Source organism: Myotis nattereri (assembly GCF_964212035.1).
Source record: "Myotis nattereri genome assembly, chromosome: 17".
NCBI classification, from domain to species: Eukaryota; Metazoa; Chordata; class Mammalia; order Chiroptera; family Vespertilionidae; genus Myotis; species Myotis nattereri.
Window position 1 is genome coordinate 8,637,765 of NC_138092.1, and position 19,683 is coordinate 8,657,447.

At 41.8% G+C, this 19,683-nt stretch overlaps 1 protein-coding gene across 2 annotated transcripts in view; it reads right to left on the bottom strand.

The window, feature by feature from the left end:
- Positions 1–17,196: 17,196 nt before the first annotated feature.
- RAD54B (RAD54 homolog B) overlaps positions 17,197–19,683 on the bottom strand; it is a gene marked incomplete at its 5' end in the record, with an annotated part of 49,429 nt that continues 46,942 nt past the window's right edge. For both annotated transcript variants that reach the window (XM_081111761.1, XM_081111760.1), the window contains 2 exons: positions 17,197–17,781; positions 19,435–19,635. In XM_081111761.1, the coding sequence (XP_080967887.1) occupies positions 17,558–17,781; positions 19,435–19,635 (425 nt within the window). In that variant the 3' untranslated portion in view covers positions 17,197–17,557. The remainder of the gene's footprint in view (positions 17,782–19,434; positions 19,636–19,683) is intronic.

Here is a 19,683-nt window from a genome sequence, read left to right on the forward strand (position 1 = left end):
TATGGAAGACAGTATGGAGTTTCCTCAAAAAGTTAAAAATGGAACTCCCATTTGACCCAGTGATCCCACTTCTAGGACTATATCCCAAGAAACCAGAAACACCAATCAGAAAGGATATATGCACCCCTATGTTCATAGCAGCACAACTCACCATAGTGAAGATCTGGAAACAGCCTAAGTGCCCATCAGCAGATGAATGGATTAGAAAACTGTGATACATCTACACAATGGAATACTATGCTGCTGTAAAAAAGAAGGAATTCTTACCATTTGCAACAGCATGGATGGAACTGGAGAGCATTATGCTAAGTGAAATAAGCCAGTCAATGAAAGAAAAATACCACATGATCTCACTCATTTATGAATAATAAAGACCATTATAAACTGATGAACAAAAATAGATACAAAGGCAGAGCAGCCTTGAACAGACTGTCAAACTACAGCAGGAAGGCCGGGGAGGGTGGGAGGGCAGGAGGAGGGTGGGTAAGAGATCAACCGAAGGACTTGTATGCATGCATATAAGCATAACCAATGGACATAAGACACTGGGGGATAGGGGAGGCTGGGTGAATGTCAAGGGGGGAAAAAAAGGAGACATATGTAATACTCCTTATAACACTTTAAGCAATAAAAAAAAGAAGAAGAAGAAAGATTTGTTGTGGAAGAAGACACGCAGGGATGGGGTTGGAATGCTGATGTGAGAGAAGTCTGGGCCAAGGCCACCCCAATGTCAGTGAGGCCTACATGCAGCCATGCTCCTACCCTAGGCTGCAGTGGAGTTACAGATACCACCGCGCCTTCCTGGGAGAGCAAGCTCTGGCCTAGGGTCCAGGCTTGGCCAGTGTCCTGAGGTGGTGTCTGCTGAGGGAAGCAGGGGCTGAGGGGTTTCATGGTAGCCAGGGGCAGAGGGGAGAGGGGGATGGGGTACAAATGTTCAGTTACAAGAATAACTTTTGAGGATCTAATGCATAGCACAGTTACTATAGTTAATATGGTATTGTTTACTTGAAAGTAGATCTTAAGCATTCTCACAAAAATAAAAGTAACTTTATCACGTGATGTATGTGCTAATTATCTTGATCTTTATAATCATATATATATGTCATCATATTGCACACTTGAAATATATACAATTATATTTTTCAGTTATTCCTCAATAAAGTTAAAAATAAAATTTACAAAGTATCAGCCCCCTAAGAAACATCAGAGACAGCCAGACCCTACCAAATTTATTAACGTTCATAGGGACCTTAGAGACCATCGCGGCCAGTGCTCTTGGACTGAGAAGGAAAAAAAAGTCAAGAAGTAAACTGACCTGCTACAGCCACTCCGTTAGCGAGGAACAAGGCTGGGCCTGGAGCCCATGGCCGGTAGCATTGGCCTCTCCCACGGCAGTCTGTTGCATTGCCTGGAATCCCACCATCAGAATTTCCCCTTCTGAACTCTAGAGCCCTAACTCCGCCCACAAGCAGTTAGATGTCCCTGTCGAATGTGCCAAAGCACACTGCCCCTCCTCTTTCACCCGGTGTTGTTATTGCCTGTTTGTCCGTCCTGGCCCCCAAACAGATCTTCTTGTAAGCCCCATCCGGGTAAAGAGAAGGTATTACTTGCTTGCCGTTAGGATCTAGTACACAGTGGGTTCTCATGATTAATATCTTCATAGTCACTGTTTGGAAAAATAAATAAATGAGTGAATGAATGATCACCACCTCCTCATAGCACAGCCCTTGTAAGGCTGCAGGGGGCTTGGTATAACCAGCTACTCTCCTCCTCAACGCTAGCCGAGACAAGGTTGATAATTTGATGAGAAAGAGAGGAAACAAATCCACAAGAGCATTTTGAGGAAGACAGGCTGAGGCGAGAAGCCCAGCGGAAGCATAAAAGTCCAGAGCAGCCGACTCAGATCAAGAGACTCGAGTTCAATGAGACGGAGGAGACCGGAGACCCTGTGCAAACCGCCTGTCCCGCGATTCTGTGTAGGACTCGGCCCAGCCAGGGCCCCATCTCCCCATGGAGCAGCAGGTGAAACCTTGCTCTCCTTCTCCTTCACAAACACAACTCCTGAGCCATAATTTTCTTCCATTGTGCAGGGAGCCTGCCAGGACTTTCCTGGAGCTGATGAGTCATGTTCCCTGAGCACAGAACATCTCCCGAGGGAAGGGAGGGCTGTGGGGCATCCCACCCCCCAGGGAAGCTCTGCCCAAGGGTGCCCGGACTCAGAAGCACCCAGGAAAGGCCCTGGCGGAGGCGCTGGGATAAATCCCGCAGGTGCCAGGAAAACTTTGCTTGGTGGTCGGGGCTGCAGGAAACCAGGCACTCCTAGTTGCTAAGGTTAAACAGAAATGAGACATCAGACCTGTCTTTGCTTTCTGTTCCTTTGAGTTCCATTTCCCAGGAAGGATTACTACGAAGAGAGCGCTCAGAATGTCTTGACTGTAGACCCGAGTTCATCTGGATTTGCTGGCGGTAGACACATACACTCTCTTCACTGATGGAAAACATCAAAGGCAGGAGGGACAGGAGAAGAAAGGGTGGCCTTCATGACCTGGGCTGGCACCCACAAAGACCTGCAAAACAAATGCAAAAATCACAGCCCCCTAGGTTTTCACACACTTTGCAAGGTTGTCTTGACACTGTGGAGCATGCCTACTTGTTATAATCTCACGTGAGTCCATTTAGTCAGCCCCTGCTGGGTGCTGGGTGCCAGGACTGTGTTAGATGTGTGGTTTCCAGAAGTTATCCAGAATCTTTTGCTTCCTTAAAACTCTAACATGTCACCCACCTAATACTGGTCCTGCATGTTAATATTCCCTTTGGGGTATGAATACCATTCCTTTGGCCCAAATGACCAGGGCAACAGAGACAGTCTGGGAATTTGCTTCCATTCCAAATGCTATTGTGTTCTGGTTTCTTTTTCTGCTCTCAGCTCTCTGTGGAATATACTCCTTTTTACTTCTCTCCTTCTGTTTGTCACACAGCCTGGTACAGTCACATGCACCACACACACAGAGAGATACACACACAGAGGGAGCTAAAATCGTGACGATAACGGAAAGACGCTTCACTCTTGGTATTTCTGTTTCCTCATCTGAACTGAGAGTGTTGAAGAAGACAGGCTCTCAGGACCCTTCCAGGTCTCTCCCTGAGACCCTGAGGTTCTGTGCAGACAGGGCTGAGCACCCAGGTCACGAGCAAAGTGAAGATCAGAGACGCTAACATTCTGGGGCTGCTGAGCTGCTCCGCTCCGTGCCCAGCATGTAATAGTCTGAATTACAAGACACTCGGCACAGTTCACCATGTCCAGGAAAGGAGGAGAGCTATTCTATTGGGGTAAGAGAATAACAGTTAAGTGATGAAAGGATCAACGTCCTTTAGGTAGCTGACTTGTTTCTCGGTCTTTACCCAGAAGGTGACTCTGACCTGCGATTGGGAGAGGAGCCTGGGTTGGCAGCAAGCTAAGGGAGAGCAGGCAAGAAGAGGGATAGTTTCTATCCTTCCTTCAACTGGACGTGAGCCAGGCAGCATTGATGCCTGGCCCCTGGAAGCTTCTTCAAAGCTGTGAGAACACAACCCACCTCCAACCCTTATAGAACAAGACAGAAAATGTTCTCCCCCCCACCCCCTATTCCTACAGTGTAACCCCAAGGAATGGATAAAGGTGCAAATAGAGAAGGGACAGGATAGCCCAGAATGACCATATTGATTTGTATTAAAAGGGCAAGGACTGCCCTAGCCAATTTGACTCAGTGATTAGAGCGTTAGCTCTCGGACCGAAGGGTACTGGGTTCAATTCCGGTCAAGGGCATGTACCTCGGTTGCAGGCTCGAACCCCAGGCCCAGTCGGGGCACGTGCAGGAGGCAACCAATCGATGTGTCTCTCTCACATGGATGTTTCTCTCGCTGTCAATGATAGCCGTGCCTTCACAAGGTCTCGTCTTTTGCCGGGGCTTCAAACTTTATGAATCCAACGTTTGCTAGAAAGTCCTTTCTCTGAGAACATTCTTGCCTTCCTGAAACCACGGACTGGGGGGGAGAAGCCAAATAGCTTCTTTTCAAACGAAGGTCATTCATTATTGCTCATCAACAGTCATCATCGGTGTGACCTGCCTGCCTCAAAGCCTTGAGCAGAACACGGTCATGTGAGGCTTCGACCCAGAGCAGAATGGCAGGCATTTGGAGGGGCACAGCCCCTCACCTCCCTTTCCGCAGGGACATTGGAGAATCCAAATGCTTGTTCACTGCAGCCGAGAGGCCTCCCCGCAACCTGCCACGTCATAAGCTGCCCCTGCTGATGTTCCTCTCGGGAACCCCACTTAGCACAAACATCAGGTGCTTGGTGTTGTGCACTGAAAACCTACACGTGAGAAGCTGCTTTGGGGACTGTTAGCTGCAGAAGCTAAATGCTGTCCCAACCTCCAAAAGATACTGGCATTGAACATTAGCCTCAGATATCTACATAACAAACACTTTTCCTTACAATTTTACTCTAAAACAGGAGGGAAGTTATCTCAATTGTGTCAGAGGTTTTGTTTATCTCTGAAGAATGGGGCTATTTAGGAAGCATTTGGGGGGGGGAAGGGGGGGGAACCAAATAGCTTTTAGCACAATCCTGTCTTATTAGGCCAGGCATGGAAGGAGTCTTGTCCTGTTGTGTTACTGAAGCCCAGGTTTGCTCCTGCCTTTCTCTGATCCCCTGGGTATCTCCATTTTATTATCTGACTCCTCATCAACACTGCCCCCAAAAGAGGAGCAAGAGAAAACAGGTCCCCGGAGTTGGGTTGGTTAAGTTCCTACTCCTTTGGATGTCTGCGGACAATATTTCCATTTTTAATGTGATGTTCCTCCTTGATTCAGAAAAGTTAGTCTCATGGGGGATTTGATGTGAGATGGCAGGTGAATTTTGAGCCAAGGTCAAAAACAAAACTTTAGAACTCAATACAAAAGAACATTCCTTCACTCTTCCAATAAAAAAAAAGTGTAAAGGATTTTCCGAACAACATGCAAAAATGTGGAAAGTTTTTTTCCATGGGTTGCTTTACTTGTAGTTGATGTGAAAGAAAAAAGAAGCTGGATTCATGACCTCTGGGCTCTCGGTCCAAAGATATAGAGACGCAAGCTGGAAATAGAAAGGGAGGCGGCTGTCTGGGGTTAGGGCAGACTGACCAGGGCTGACCATCTGTGGCCATCAGGCGAGGCTGCTCCAAACACAGCAGCCAGAGAGCAGCTCTGTGATCTAAGGCCCTCGTGATGTCTTCCACACTCACGTGAAAAGGCCGTGGTGTGCCTCTCACGACCCTAATTTTACTTCCAAAGGTTTGAAGGAATACACACTTAACTACGACGATGAATGAGAGTTCTTACAGCCTCGAGTACCACACCAGCCCTAAGAGCCATTTCCAGCAAAGTCTGACCATACTGTCATCAATGGTCATTACAAATAGGCTAGCAGAACCAACCCCAGAAATTGCAACCATTACCAAAAAGAAAAGAATAACTACATCTAAACCGGAGCAGGCTTCAGTGATTAAAAAATGCTTACCTCGTACCATCAAGAAGTACTGTGTCCTAAAGCAGGATTAGAGGCTCTGTCCCACTGTAGGCATATCTTCCTGTATGAAAGATGATACATTATTCTCTATGGCTACTTAATATTACATATCTGACAACTAGAGCCCGTAACTCTGAAGAAAGACAACAGCTTGATCATTTGCACAGTCATTTCTCCAAGGTTAACTGGAGCAAGAAACACGGAGGAGAAGCATCTGCTGCATTCTCCATGCCAAAGGGAAGGAGGGAGCGTATTGATTGGTGACCGGGCTGTTTGTAGGGTTATCATTCACCTGGCATTGGAATTACCTTGTTGAGAATGTAAAGGTCAGAAGCTTGTGGATCCTTCCAACCTGGCCCAGAAGCAGAGTTCAGGTTCCAGGTGGTCGGGACCAGACACGCCTGCAACAGCTCTCTGACCAGACATGATGTAGGTGGGGCTGCATCCGCATCCCTTGACAATCGATGGAGACTCCTGGCAGGTATCCTCTGAGAAACGCAGAAAAGAAGGGAAGGGTTTCACAGACTATAACTGGGGGAGAGATAATAAATTAAAAGTCAGTATGTCTGAGTCAGAAAAGGGACTTTACCGGGGTAAGTAGGTACTGATCATATTGGAGATCTGGGGAGAAAACAAATTGCATTTGGCAGCATGACAAGGAAAGGTTCCACGTGTCAAGGTTAAAGAAAATTCTCTTCTATTTGAAGTGAGACTTGCATTGGAACCTGCAGAAAGTCTAGCACCTGGGTAGGAGAGAAATAACTTTAAGAACTTAAAAGTGGTATGTTTCATCCTAGTTGAAATAGAGAATTAACATGGAAAATAATGAGAAAGCGGTTAAGCGAGAGGTTGGCCTTCTATCTCTGGCTATAACAACATGAGAAATTTTATCCCGAGGGCAACTTCACTCCATTGGGAGCAGCTGCCTGGAACGATGTGTCAAGGATTCTAAGGCAGTGTTTGCACTTCTGAGGGAAGAGTCATGATCAGTTAGCAATGTCTGCCCTGGGCGCTGGATGGGGATGCCCAGGCTGCATGTCTGCTGATCGGGTCTTACAGTAAGGAGCACCTTAGAGGTTTGAAAGCAAGATAAGCTCCATTAAACAGAGATCTGCATGTTTACTGCGAGAGAAAAATTGCCCCCAAATTTTAAAATGTCAAACATTGTGCTGAAAGAAAGATGCAATCATGATTGTATCTTAGATTTAACTTGTCTGTTGTTTCATTCGACAAATGTCTTCTTATGCCTGCCCGCCAGAAGCTTGGCACCAGGAATAAAAATGGGCAAAACCAATGGCTTCTGCGTTCCAAGAGTTCACAGTCCAGGCAGGGAAATAGGTAAGTAACTAACTACCAGAGCTGCAGGGGGGTCAGCTGAGGATACTGTAGTAGGTTGGAAAATGGAGCCCAAAGATATCCACAACCCCAATCCTGGCCCCTGCGATGCAATGTACTAGTATATGGAGAAAGGCGGGGAGAGGGCGCTTTGCAGATGCGATGAAGTTAAGAATTTTGAGATGGGAATTTTAGCCCAGATTATCTGAATGGACTGTATGCAAATGCATGCACGTACATCCTTATGAAAGGGATGCAGAGGGAAATTTGGTACATACCACGGAGGAGAAGACAATGGGCCCACAGGGCCGAGAGCAGAGTGATGCAGTCACAAGCCGATGCGGAGGAATGATGGCAGCCACTGGAAGCTGGAAGCCAGAAGAAGCAGGGAACAACTTCTCCTCCAGTCTCTGGGGGGAGCAGGGCCCCACCAAGGCTTTAATTTCGGCCCAGTGATGCTGATTGCAGACTTATGACCTAAAAGAATACATTGCTGTTGAGTCCCCCCATTTCTGATACTTTGCTATGACAGTCAAAGGGAATTAATACATAGTTTGCAAGCGTGTAGGAGAGTGGCTCATTCAGGGTTCCTGGGTCAAGCTTGGGGATTGATTCTGGCTGATTTAAACCAAAAGACTCCCTTGGAAGGCTCTGCAGTTCTTTTTTTTTTTTTTTAATATATTTTATTGATTTTTTACAGAGATGAAGGGAGAGGGATAGAGAGCTAGAAACATCGATGGGAGAGAAACATCGACCAGCTGCCTCCTGCACACCCCCTACTGGGGATGTGCCCACAGTCAAGGTACATGTCCTTGACTGGAATCGAACCTGGGACCTTTCAGTCTGCAGGCCAACACTCTATCCACTGAGCCAAACCGGCCAGGGCTGCAGTTCTCTTATGTGATGTTTATAGGACCTAGAGGAGCTGGAAGAGCAAGCTCAGAAAAAGGGGATGATCCCAGCATTAAAAAGGATCACTACCCTCTCCATTCTTCCGTCTTTATTATTTCCCTCCTGATTACAAAGTATGAAGTCAATCTAAAGGGTTATTGAAAGGAAAAAGGGAGAATTTGGGGTTGAAGCAAAAGAGAGACCATGTATGACCCTTCTGTACTTCACTGTACTACGTCCTCGGCTTTTTGGCTTGGAATCCCCCATCCATCACCAACACTGAGAGCAACTCAGGAAGTGTGTATTATGTTGCTTAGCAACCCGCACTGTTTGTGTGACTAACTCCTTGCCTGGACATATATGAGTATAACTTTGTCTCCCTGCAGATTATAACTGAGTCACACGTCTGATTTTATGAGATCAGGGGAGAATAAAAGCATTACTTGCCCAGGTGGTGGCCTGCAGCTACTGAAATGAAGCAGAGCTCTAAGACCTTCAGGTGAGATGACTCAGAAGACTACAGGGAGGGCAATGAGGATGAACAGGGATGGCACGTTTCAGGAATAGACTGGAAATAAATCCTATTAATATCACCCTTCCAAGAAGCACAGGGAGATCCAGTCTAGGGGTGTCTGTCAGCCAGGGCACCAGTGCTGGGCTGAGATGGTCAGTAGAATCAGCAGGATTGATGTCAGACACAGTCGATCTCTTGTCATTGTTCTTAAATTGGGCCTTAATACCCAGAAGTTTCTTGGGAAGATGTAATGCTCATGACCTATGGATAAGATAAAAAAAAACAAAATCATGCTGAACATAAAGCATAGTTGCATATACCCTATATTGCTATTGGTATAAATAAGCCTATAAGCAAGTGATTCGCATTTAAGCCACTGGAACTCACTGTCACTTGGGCCACAGGCTGGTCCTTGGCTGCTTGGTCAGTCTCTCCCTTGCCCTGACATCTCCTTGTCCCATCATCAAGAGAACCACAATCAAGGAGAGGTGCCCTTAGTAGTTGTACACTATAAGCAACTCTCCAACTTCCTTATCGGTAAACTGGGCAAAATATAGGACTTCATTGTTCTGGAAATTTGATGGGATAATATGAATAAAGCATATATCACTGCCTGGCCCATAAAAAAAACACTCCATAAATGGTAATAATTTGGATCAGGTTAGAATCCTAGCTCTATCGCTTATCAGCTGTTGATCTTGTACAGACTTTTCACCTATGTGAGCTTCCATGTCCCCCTTCATAACAATACCAATCACATAGAATTCTTGAGAATATTTAACTGAGGTAACATATATAAATGAGCCTGGCACAGAATGGGGTATTCAACTAGTATTCTTTAATCAGTGAAATAACTTTTCTGTTTCTACCCATTTGTTCCCTTTCATGTGGATGAACCTAATGCTTGCATAGTTGGGCGTATGTGGCTCTTTCCTCCAAAAACACAAATTTCTATAAGTTAATTAGACTTTTATAAACAACTTAATGAGAGAGACCATTTGTGCTACAGCTTGATGTCCCTGGTGCCTGGCATATAGTAGATACACAATAAAATAAAAAGTAAAATTAATTAAAATAATGTAAAATTAGAGTTCTCCTCTGTCCCTGACTTCTTGCCTTGCACTACCTCCCAGCAGCCCCCTATTCCACCTCATAATGTTTCTTGAAATCTTATTTATTGGTTTGATGAAATAGAGGGTAGACTCAGAAGGCACAATAGTGACAATAAAGATTAAATTCTGAAACGTATAGATTATTTCCTTTCCTGTGATTAGAGTTAAGAAAATAACTAAAGATGTCTTTCTTTAAACTGGTTAATAACCAAACCATTATGTGGAATTGGTGTGATTGGGTGAGAGGGTGCAATTCATGCATCCCCAAAATTGCACAAGTTGACCCACTGGGGTATGGAAAATATTAGAACTTTAATTCAATTAGTACTGTAGTAAATGTACAAAATGTATAAATAAATGAGTTCTATTTTGGGGGGGTGCATACCCATAAACTATGATGGAGTTACAGCTTACACAATCAAAACAGTGATCATTCATTTAAATCATATATTTAATGTTACAGTCCGCCATTATTCTTATACCCAAAACTTACCATTTTAACTTCATTACTTTGGATGTGTAGTTAGAGTTACCAGCTTTTGAAGGTCAAATACCTTTATTATATTTATGAGGAAGGAAGGGAGAAACAGGAGGGATGGGATGAGAAGAGAAAAGAGAAGGAAACAGGGAAAGAGGAAAGGGAAAAGACCATGTGGATTAAACTGATAAAATCTCCAGAGAAGAACTTAATCACCTCATGCATCCTGCTAATAATATTTCTATGACTAACATCCCAAGTGATAGACAATGTAAAAAAAAAAAAACCCAAGTTTTGTCAGCCGATGTAGACAAAAAGTGGCCCAAATGGAGTCAACAGAGACCAGCTTTCTTCCACAATTACACAAAGCTCAGTGTGGTCCTGGCCAAATGTCTCATTTGCGCTCTCTTCATCTGCTGGCCTCTCCCGGCCTATGATCTGGACCGGGTCCTTGGCTATTGACTCCTGGGGCTGTTTATAATGATCTGTCCTGCTGCTCTCTGCTTTTCCGTTTTCTGAAAAGGGATTAAGTCATGACCAGAGTCCCCAAGGCTTCCCCAGGCATGTACAGGGCAGTAGGCCGTTCATTCAAAGTGGCTTAATGGTTAGAGAAGTTACCAGAGGCCTTCTTCTTAGAGCAGTGGTTCTCAACCTTGGCTGCACATTAGAATCACCTCCGGAGGATGAGGCCCAGAAATCAGGATTTTAAAAAGATTCCCAGGAGATTCTAATGTGCAGCCAAGGTTGAGAACCACTGTCTTAGAGGAATGTTTCTGTTAGATATTAAATATTTAAAATTTTCCTCCACTCCATTATTGAAGCTTCTCATTCTACCTAGCCACACAGGCATGAATGTAGGTATCGTATCTATTTCTACAACTACCAAGAGGGTGAGGGATACCCTATTCCCATGGACATTCTTGCCCCAACATTCAGGGGTTACTCAGGGCCCATTAAAGCTGGTTTCTGGACACACTCATCTTCTGAGAAGTATTCACTGTCTGTTATCTGAATAACCATTATTAATAAAACGGTCCACTAGTGAGTGAGTCAGCCCAGTCTTGCTTGGGCAAGTCATGACTAACGTAAGTCAATTCTCAGACTTGTGACACAGGGGTTCAGTGCCAACATGGAATAATTGCTTTTTCTTCTTTGTCATTTTAGGGCCAAAGTTTTAGCCAGCTGAAACATGAAGTTAACTAATATGGAGACCAAATTTAAAATAATATTTCAATACAAATAAAGTTTTTCATTGAAATAAAAGTTCAAATTTGGTGTTATAGCCACGTACCATTTAACAACAGGAATATGTTCTGAGAAATTCAGCGTTAGGCAATTTCGTCCTCGTGCAAACATCATAGAGCATAATTCCACAAACCTAGGTGGGAAAGTCTACTACTATGATTATCTGTGCTGTGCTTTTATAGGACTGGTAGTGCTGTAGGATTGTTACACCAGCATCACCACAAACACGTGAGTAATGTGTTCCGCTACACAGAACAGCTATTACATTACTAGGCAATAGAAAATTTTCAGCTCCATTATACTCTTACGGGCCCAACATGGTATATGCGGTCCATTGTCCATTAAAATGTCATTATGTGGTGCGTGACAGAATTGTTAAAATGCTTTCATGACTTTTCAACACTTCACTTAGGCTCTTCTTAAGGACATCCATGTAACCCCATCCATCCTCTTCTACTTGGATTTCCGCTCTTTTAGAACATTTCCCCTCTCTTCCCCACCTTGAATCCTGAGCCATCTGATCCGCCCGTCCACATCTACCCCATCAGCAACATCTAATTCACTTCACATGTCCTCCTGAAACTTTACTAATGTTTGCAGCCCATATCAATTCCCCTCTCCCCCCACATTTGCAACAGCCCATGCACAGCCCGTCAGTTTAAGCCACTCTATGCTATTCTCCAATGATCCAGGGAAATCTTGGATGTGTTCAACGAGCACATTCCATAAAACTCAGCATTCATTATCATACTAAGTGTATACGAAGCTGTCTATATATAGCCAATCAGCATGTTTAGAACTTTGACCTTAAGGTTGCCTGTTTCTGTGTTAATCAGAGGAGATGTGCTACCATGCCAAGAACAACTCTGGTATGAAGAAAACGCAAGCCCTGACCGGGTTGGCTCAGTGGATAGAGTATCGGCCTGCAGACTAAAGGGTCCCGGGTTTGATTTTAGTCAAGGGCATGAACCTTGGTTGTGGGCACATCCCCAGTGGGGGATGTGCAGGAGGCAGCTGATCGATGTTTCTCTCTCATCGATGTTTCTAACTCTCTATCCCTCTCCCTTCCTCTCTGTAAAAAATCAATAAAATATATGTAAAAGAAAGAAAATGCAAGGTCCTAGAAACAAAACATACCTGATAACTCCTTATATTTATGTGAGAGAATTTCTCCAGTTTAAATACTTTAATGTTACTGAAGAGTTTCCATATCCCAGGCACCATATTACTAAAAAAAAAAAAATAAAAATCTTTTAGGTAGCCTATATTATCCCCATTTTAAAAATGAGGAATCTGAGACTCAGAGAAGTTAAGTAACTGGCTTAAGGTCACACAGAAAATAAATTACAGAAATAGGATTTAAATAGGTTTATATGACTCCAGAGCCAACCTCCTCAATCTCTATACTGCTCTATATATGAGTGTCCTGTGGATCTGTGTCTGTTAATTTTGTTTCTCCACCAGAATTATAAATCTTTTGAGGGTTTATAATGATAGAGGCCTGGTGCATGAATTCCTGCACCAGTGGGGTCCCTTGGCCTGGCCTGTGGGATTGAGATAAAACTGGCTCTCTGACATTCCCTGAGGGGTACCGGATTGCTAGCGGGTGCAGGCTAGGCTGAGGTACCCCACCAGTGCAGAATCAGAGCTGGGGAGGGACACAGGAGGTTGGCCAGCGGGGGAGGGACCGTGGGAGGGCTCTAGGGCATGTCCGGCCAGTCTCACTCAGTCCTGATTGGCTGGACTCCAGCAGCAAGCTAACCTATTGGTTGGAGCATCTGCCTCTTGGTGGTCAGTGCATGTCATAGCAACTGGTCGATTAGTTGACTATCTGCCCTGGGGTGGTCTGTGCACATCATAGTGAGCAGTTAAGCAGCCTTAGCATATCATTAGCATATTACGCTTTGATTGGTTGAACGGACAACCGGACGACTGGATGACTGGACACTTAGCCTATTAGGCTTTTATTATATAGGATACTGTTTATCATAAGAACTATCACTTATTAAGTACTTACAATGTGCCAGGTGTGCATAACATTTGAAAAATATATTTAATTTCATTTAACCCTCACACAACCTGATTATTGAGGTACTAGTCCCATTTCACAAATGGGGAAACTGAGTCACAAAGCATTTAAATAGTTTGTCCAGAGTCATACAAACAGACAGTGGAACAAACCCAAGTTCTCCAGGGCTTGAAGCTTATGTAAGTTGTAGGAGGAAAGCTCTCCTAAAGAAAAGATATTCAAAAATACAAAATGAAATATGAAAGTGAATATTCAAAATAAAATTAGAAACCACAACTGATCACTTGGGTCTTAGATATGCAAGTTTCTCTCTTCGGAAAGGCCTTTGGGCAATTTCCCTGAGATGCTTACATACAAAATGAACACTAACTCCTTTCACTCACAGGGGCATGCAAGGAAAGGGCCTTGAACCTGAAGCAGCAGTAGCTCACCATAAGCCTGCCTCCGGACAGACAGGACTTAATCCTGATCTGCCTGCCCTTCTCCAAAGCCCGCATCCAAGGTACCATTTTGGATTTGCACAGTCCAGAGGGCTGTTCTTAAAAGCAAATTTATATTTTGCACACATCATGCATTATATTAAGTCCATTTTCTTATTGAAATGTTCCATATATCAAATCCCAGGTTTGTTCTACAGTTCTTGGCAAGAGTTATTATCCTTCCTCTATTGTTTTCATAATAAGGTTACAATTTAAAATAACAATATTCAAGATATATCTTTGTTAGCATGGCAATCAAAAACTCACACCACATATACTTTGGGGATCAACAGACATCTAAAAACAGTAGCAGCTTCTTTTTCCAATGGAGAAATATAAATTTTGCCCCTTCATGTATGATTTATCTTCACTTGGGAAATCATCAGGAAATCAAAAAAAGGAGAAATGTTCATTTCTAGACTATGAATCATATGAGAAAATTGCAGAAACTCTATATCTTTTCACACTGGCCTGCTTGAAAGACTATTTTTTATCCTTATTTCACATTTAAATAACATGATTAAAATAACATAATCATATGATTGTTATTGAGGAAAAAAGACAGACTAAAGTTATTGTCTGAGATAAATATTGAGGTCAAAATGTCTTTTATTTCTGTTCTTCTATTAAGTATGGCAAAAAAAAAAAATCCTCAAAATAACCATACTTAATGTCTCATTTGGGAATAGTTCACTGCCCCGTTGACTTTCGGAGCGTCCCACAAGCCACTGTTTCTGTTTATTTTGGTTAAGTTATCCAAATCTTCACCCAGTATTCTGATGAGTTTTAAGAATGTACTTCCAGTATCAATTTATTTACATTGCTATCAAATGTATGGAGTTAATGATGTTGATTCAACTAACTGACCATCTGGAGAAAAATTAATTAGATACATCACTTCTTACACCAAAATTAATACCAGCAGAATCAGAGACTTAAATAGAAAAAATAAAGCACAAAAGTACAAAAAATATATAGGAACTTCTTCTTATAGTAGTAACTTAGGTAATTCAACTGACTATCCTGCTGAGAACAACAAGGCAAAATATCTTTATACACACACCTACCACAGAGGACCCAACTATTCCGCTCCTAGATATTTTCCCAAGAGAAATAAAAGCATCTGTTTACACAACGATTTTAACATAAATGTTCATAGTTTTATTTATAAAAGCCCAAAACTGGAAACAATCTAAGAGCCTGTCAGCCTGTGAATGTATTAAAAAAATTGTGAGTACATACACAAAATAGAGTGCTTCTCAGCTTTAAAGGGACTGAACATACAACACAGATGAGTCTTAAGATAATAAAGAATCCAGACAAAAAAAAGAATACTTTCATTTCTTTAAAATTGTATTTTTAAAAATATATTTTATTGATTTTTTTACAAAGAGGAAGGGAGAGGGATAGAGAATTAGAAACATTGAATAGAGAGAAACATCGATCAGCTGCCTCCTGCACATCCCCTACTGGGAATATGCCTGTAACCAAGGTACATGCTCTTGACCGGAATCGAACCTGGGATCCTTCAGTCCCAGGTCCCAGAGCCGACGCTCTATCCACTGAGCCAAACCGGTTAGGGCTAAAATTGTATTTTTTAATGAGCACTTTGTTAGGCATAAATAGAACAACCAAAACATTCATTTATTTTTTTCTACTTATGGAATAAACATTAGGGTTCCCACATTTTCAAAGCCATCTGACAGTCAAAGAATTCCTTAATAATGTTTATGGAAGAGAAATGAAAAACAGTTATTGAAGGACTCTCAAACATTCTCAACAACAAATTTTTCATTTATGCAAGTCAGTTCATTAAACCTATCTTCATCTTACAACAACTGAAGTGTTACCTTTTTTCAACATTCTACGCATTCAATCAGTTTTTAAAAGGTTGTTCACTTTTTATTTAATTTATAATTTAATTCCTACCCCCACAACCCATGGGGGGTAGGAATAAGTGTAAAACTCTGCTAATATAAAATGCTCTTGAAAAAATCCTGTCAGTCATATTGGTAGTGAGAGTGACTTGCCCATTTTTATAGTTATCACAACAGCAGCCTATGGTTTGAACTCATGAAAACAGAGAGCTCTATGCTTTAAACTTGCCTGGAATGCCTAATGCGTTGAGACAATTGTGATCTGTTGCTGCCACCAGCAGGTCATGCTCACAAAATGATATTTTCCCCTTTGTTTCTGTTTTGTTTTATTTCCAACTCATCTACAGATATTTCTTGCCCACCAAATCCTTAGATGAAATAACAAATCTCTCTCATAGGTATTCTCAGTAACAATGACTCCTAAAATATATATACTATACAAAACCTCTTCTTTCTTTTAGAAATACATCGGATCTTTTTCCTGGTCTTCTATTCCTTCTTTCAGTTTCCTTCATAATCCCCATACTTTTTAAAGATCATTTTTCTGGTAAATGTATTCCTTTGTTGAGTCTGTCCTTCAAAAACAAAAACAGCATGTCTACAAACTGCTTTCGGTCCAATATATTAATTTGGGACCAGCTCAGAGAAACAGTACCATCTGTTGATTATACACATTGTTTACTGCAAGTCATGAATTTCCTAAGAATCCCAAAACACCAATCGGAAAGAATATGTACACCCAAATTTTCATAGCAGTGTTATTTACAATAGCTAAAATCCAGAAACAGCCCAAGTGCCATGACTAGATGAGTGGATAAAAAAGCTGTGGTAGCTCTAGCCGATTGACGCAGTGGTTAGAGTGTCGGCCCGTGGACTGAAGGGTCGAGGTTTGATTCCGGTCAAGGGCATGTACCGCAGTTGCAGGCTTATCCCAGCACTGCTCAGGATGCATGCAGGAAGCAACCATTTTATGTGTTTCTTTCACAGCGATGTTTCTTTCTCTGTCTCTCCCTCTCCCCTTCCACTCTCTCCAAAAATCAACGGAAAAATATCCTTGGGTTAGGATTAAAAAAAAAAAAAAAATAGAAGAGCTATGGCACGGTTACACAATGGTACATTTACACAGTGGCTGTGAAAAAAAAAAAAAAAAAAAGGAATACTTACCATTTGTGAAAGCATGGATGGACCTGGAGATTATTATACTAAACTATAGTTTAAATTTATCAAGTTATTCAATTATCTGACACATCTATGTCTAATGTTCCTAATCAGATTAGATTTTCCAAAAACAGGTATTTTACCATTTTTAATATTTCTTATGAAAATTCCTTAGTGGGTACTTGATAAAAGTGCATTAATTATGGAATTACTAATAAACAATTATATAATGATAGATGTCTTTAATGTTTTAACATTTAAGAATATATGCCCTACCTGGTTTGGCTCAGTGGATAGAGTGTTGGCCTGCGGACTGAAGGGTCCTGGGTTTGATTCTGGTCAAAGGTACATGCCTGGGTTGCAGGCTCGATCCCCAGCAGGGGGCGTGCAGGAGGCAGCGATCAATGATTCTCTCTCATCATTGATGTTTCTATCTCTCCCTCTCCCTTCCTCTCTGAAATCAATAAAAATATATTTTTAAGAAAGAATATATATAAAAAAATCAACAAACAGTCCTGTATCAAAACTCTGATACACTTTGCAACAAATTTATTATTGTAATGTAAGTAATTCTACCCAGAAACATAGAAGCAAGGAACAGACTGTGGAATCTCAAAGGGAAGGCGAGATGGTTGGGTAGGTGGGAAGAGATCAACCAAAGAACTTGTATGCATATATGCATACCCCATGGACACAGGCAATAGGATGGTGAAGGCCTGGGTGGGGGACAGGGGCAGGCTAGAAGGGGTCAATGGGGGGAAAAAGGGACATATGTAATACTTTCAACAATAAAGATTTAATTAAATAAATAATTCTAATCATTTTCAAAACTTACATTTAATTACTGTTATTTTTTAAAGGGGGGGCAAGGGAATGTCATGAAGTAACCTTTCATAACAAAGCAGCAGTATTTTGATTGGTTATATTCTGAAAAAAGAATGACACATTTTCTCTTATTCTGTCAAGAAAAGGATCTTTAAGATTTAACTGATCTCCAGAAAAATGTTTCCATTGCTTCAGCTGTGACATGGAGAGAGGTTTCAGGGAGTCAGACTTCTTGTGATGTGGGCCAAGCTGACAATTTCTTGAGACAGGGAATTTTTCCAATGAATCACCTGCAATAAGTAAAAGAATGAGAAAAATCCTTAAGCCAATCAATATTTTACTATATACAATACTTTTTATTTTATGATATAATGGGTTTATGCAATTTATTACATTTTGTTCTCTGATCTCAAGGACCTTCTGGTCTAATAGGAGACAGACATTAAACAAATAATCATCCAGAGATATGTTACAGGGCTGCAATCCCTTATCTAACACCTTTGGGACTAGATATATTTCCAAATTCGGAATATAATTGGAACAATCTGGGACAACACTCCATAATCAAGCCCATTATATAGAATATTTAGAACTAAATAATAAAAAAACTGCATTTCAAAATTATGAGATCCAGCCTTGGGGAACATTTACAGCCTTAAATACCCATTTCATAGATAAAGACTGAAAACCATGAAGCTAGGCATTCAACTGGAAAAATAAGAAAAAGAACAGAGTAAAGACAATGAAAAAGGAAGAGAAGATAAAAGCAAAAATTGTTAAAATAGAAAACATATGGTAGAGGACCCAATATTAATTTATATAAAATATAAAGTTTCCATGTCAACCTTGTACAGTCTAACTTCTTAACCTACTCAATATAATTTATCAAGTGATTTCAAACTCTTGAACACTCAAGTCCCACTTGTGATCCAGTTCCTATGTGAATGGTGTTAATCACAGAGGGCTGATGTTTGTATTTATTTATTTATTTACTTACTTACTTACTTACTTATTTTAATCCTCAACCGGGCATATTTTTCCATTGATTTTTACAGAGTGGAAGAGATAGGGAAAGACAGAAATATCGATGTGAGAGAAACACATCAACTGGTTGCCTCCTGCACGAGCCCCGACCAGGGCCCGGGCCAGGGAGGAGCCTGCAACTGAGGTATGTGCCCTTGACCAGAATCAAACCCGGGACCCTTTGGTCCGCAGGCCAGCGCTCCATCCACTGAGCCACACCGGCAAGGGCAGGACTGAGGTTTTTAGCTTCACTTAACCAACACTAGCAGTTCATCAAGTACTGGGAAGGATGGTGGCCCCTGCTAATCGCCTCAGAAAATATGTTCCCATTATGATTAAGGTCTACATAAATTAAACAAAGAGTAAGCTTATTCTGTCAAGTGCATGTTTTGAGGGAAATAGAAATAAGGAGTTTAATTCTGAAGCCATTATGCCAGAATTTGAAAGATTTCTCTAAGCTAAATTTCTCACAGCTGTTTCAGAAATAAGAAGCGAACCCTAGCTGGTTTGGCTCGGTGGATAGAGCGTCAGCCTGCGGACTGAAGGGTCCCAGGTTCGACTCCAGTCAAGGGCATGTACCTTGGTTGCGGGCACATCTCCAGTAGGGGGTGTGCAGGAGGCAACTGATCGATGTTTCTCTCTCATTAATGTTTCTAACTATCTCTCTCCCTTCCTCTCTGTAAAAAATCAATAAAATATATTTAAAAAAAAAAAGAAATAAGAAGCAAAATGGAGAGATTAAGGTCCTAATTAATATTTTCTCAAATACTGATCTGGCAGTTGCCCTCTGACTTGCAGGGGGAAAGAAACTAACATATACAAATGGTAAATATTTTAGTTATTCTATATTTAACTACTTCCAACTACTGCAGAGAGACCAATGAACTTTACCATCAGAACATAATTAACATACAACACACCTGTATGGCCTGGTTCTCCTGCACAGTCACAGTCAAGCAGGTCATGAGTCACACAGTGTGGACTTGCGTGTAATGTGAACAAATTTTTAAGCTCCTCTACTGAAAACTGGATATGCTCAGATGTCTTGGCCAGGTCTACAACCGCCCCAGAAAGACCTTGCTTACTGATCTGCCTTTGATAGATCTTTTCTTCTATTGTACCTGAAGGGAAAACATTCATTAGACTTACTGCAGATCCTTATGTCTGTT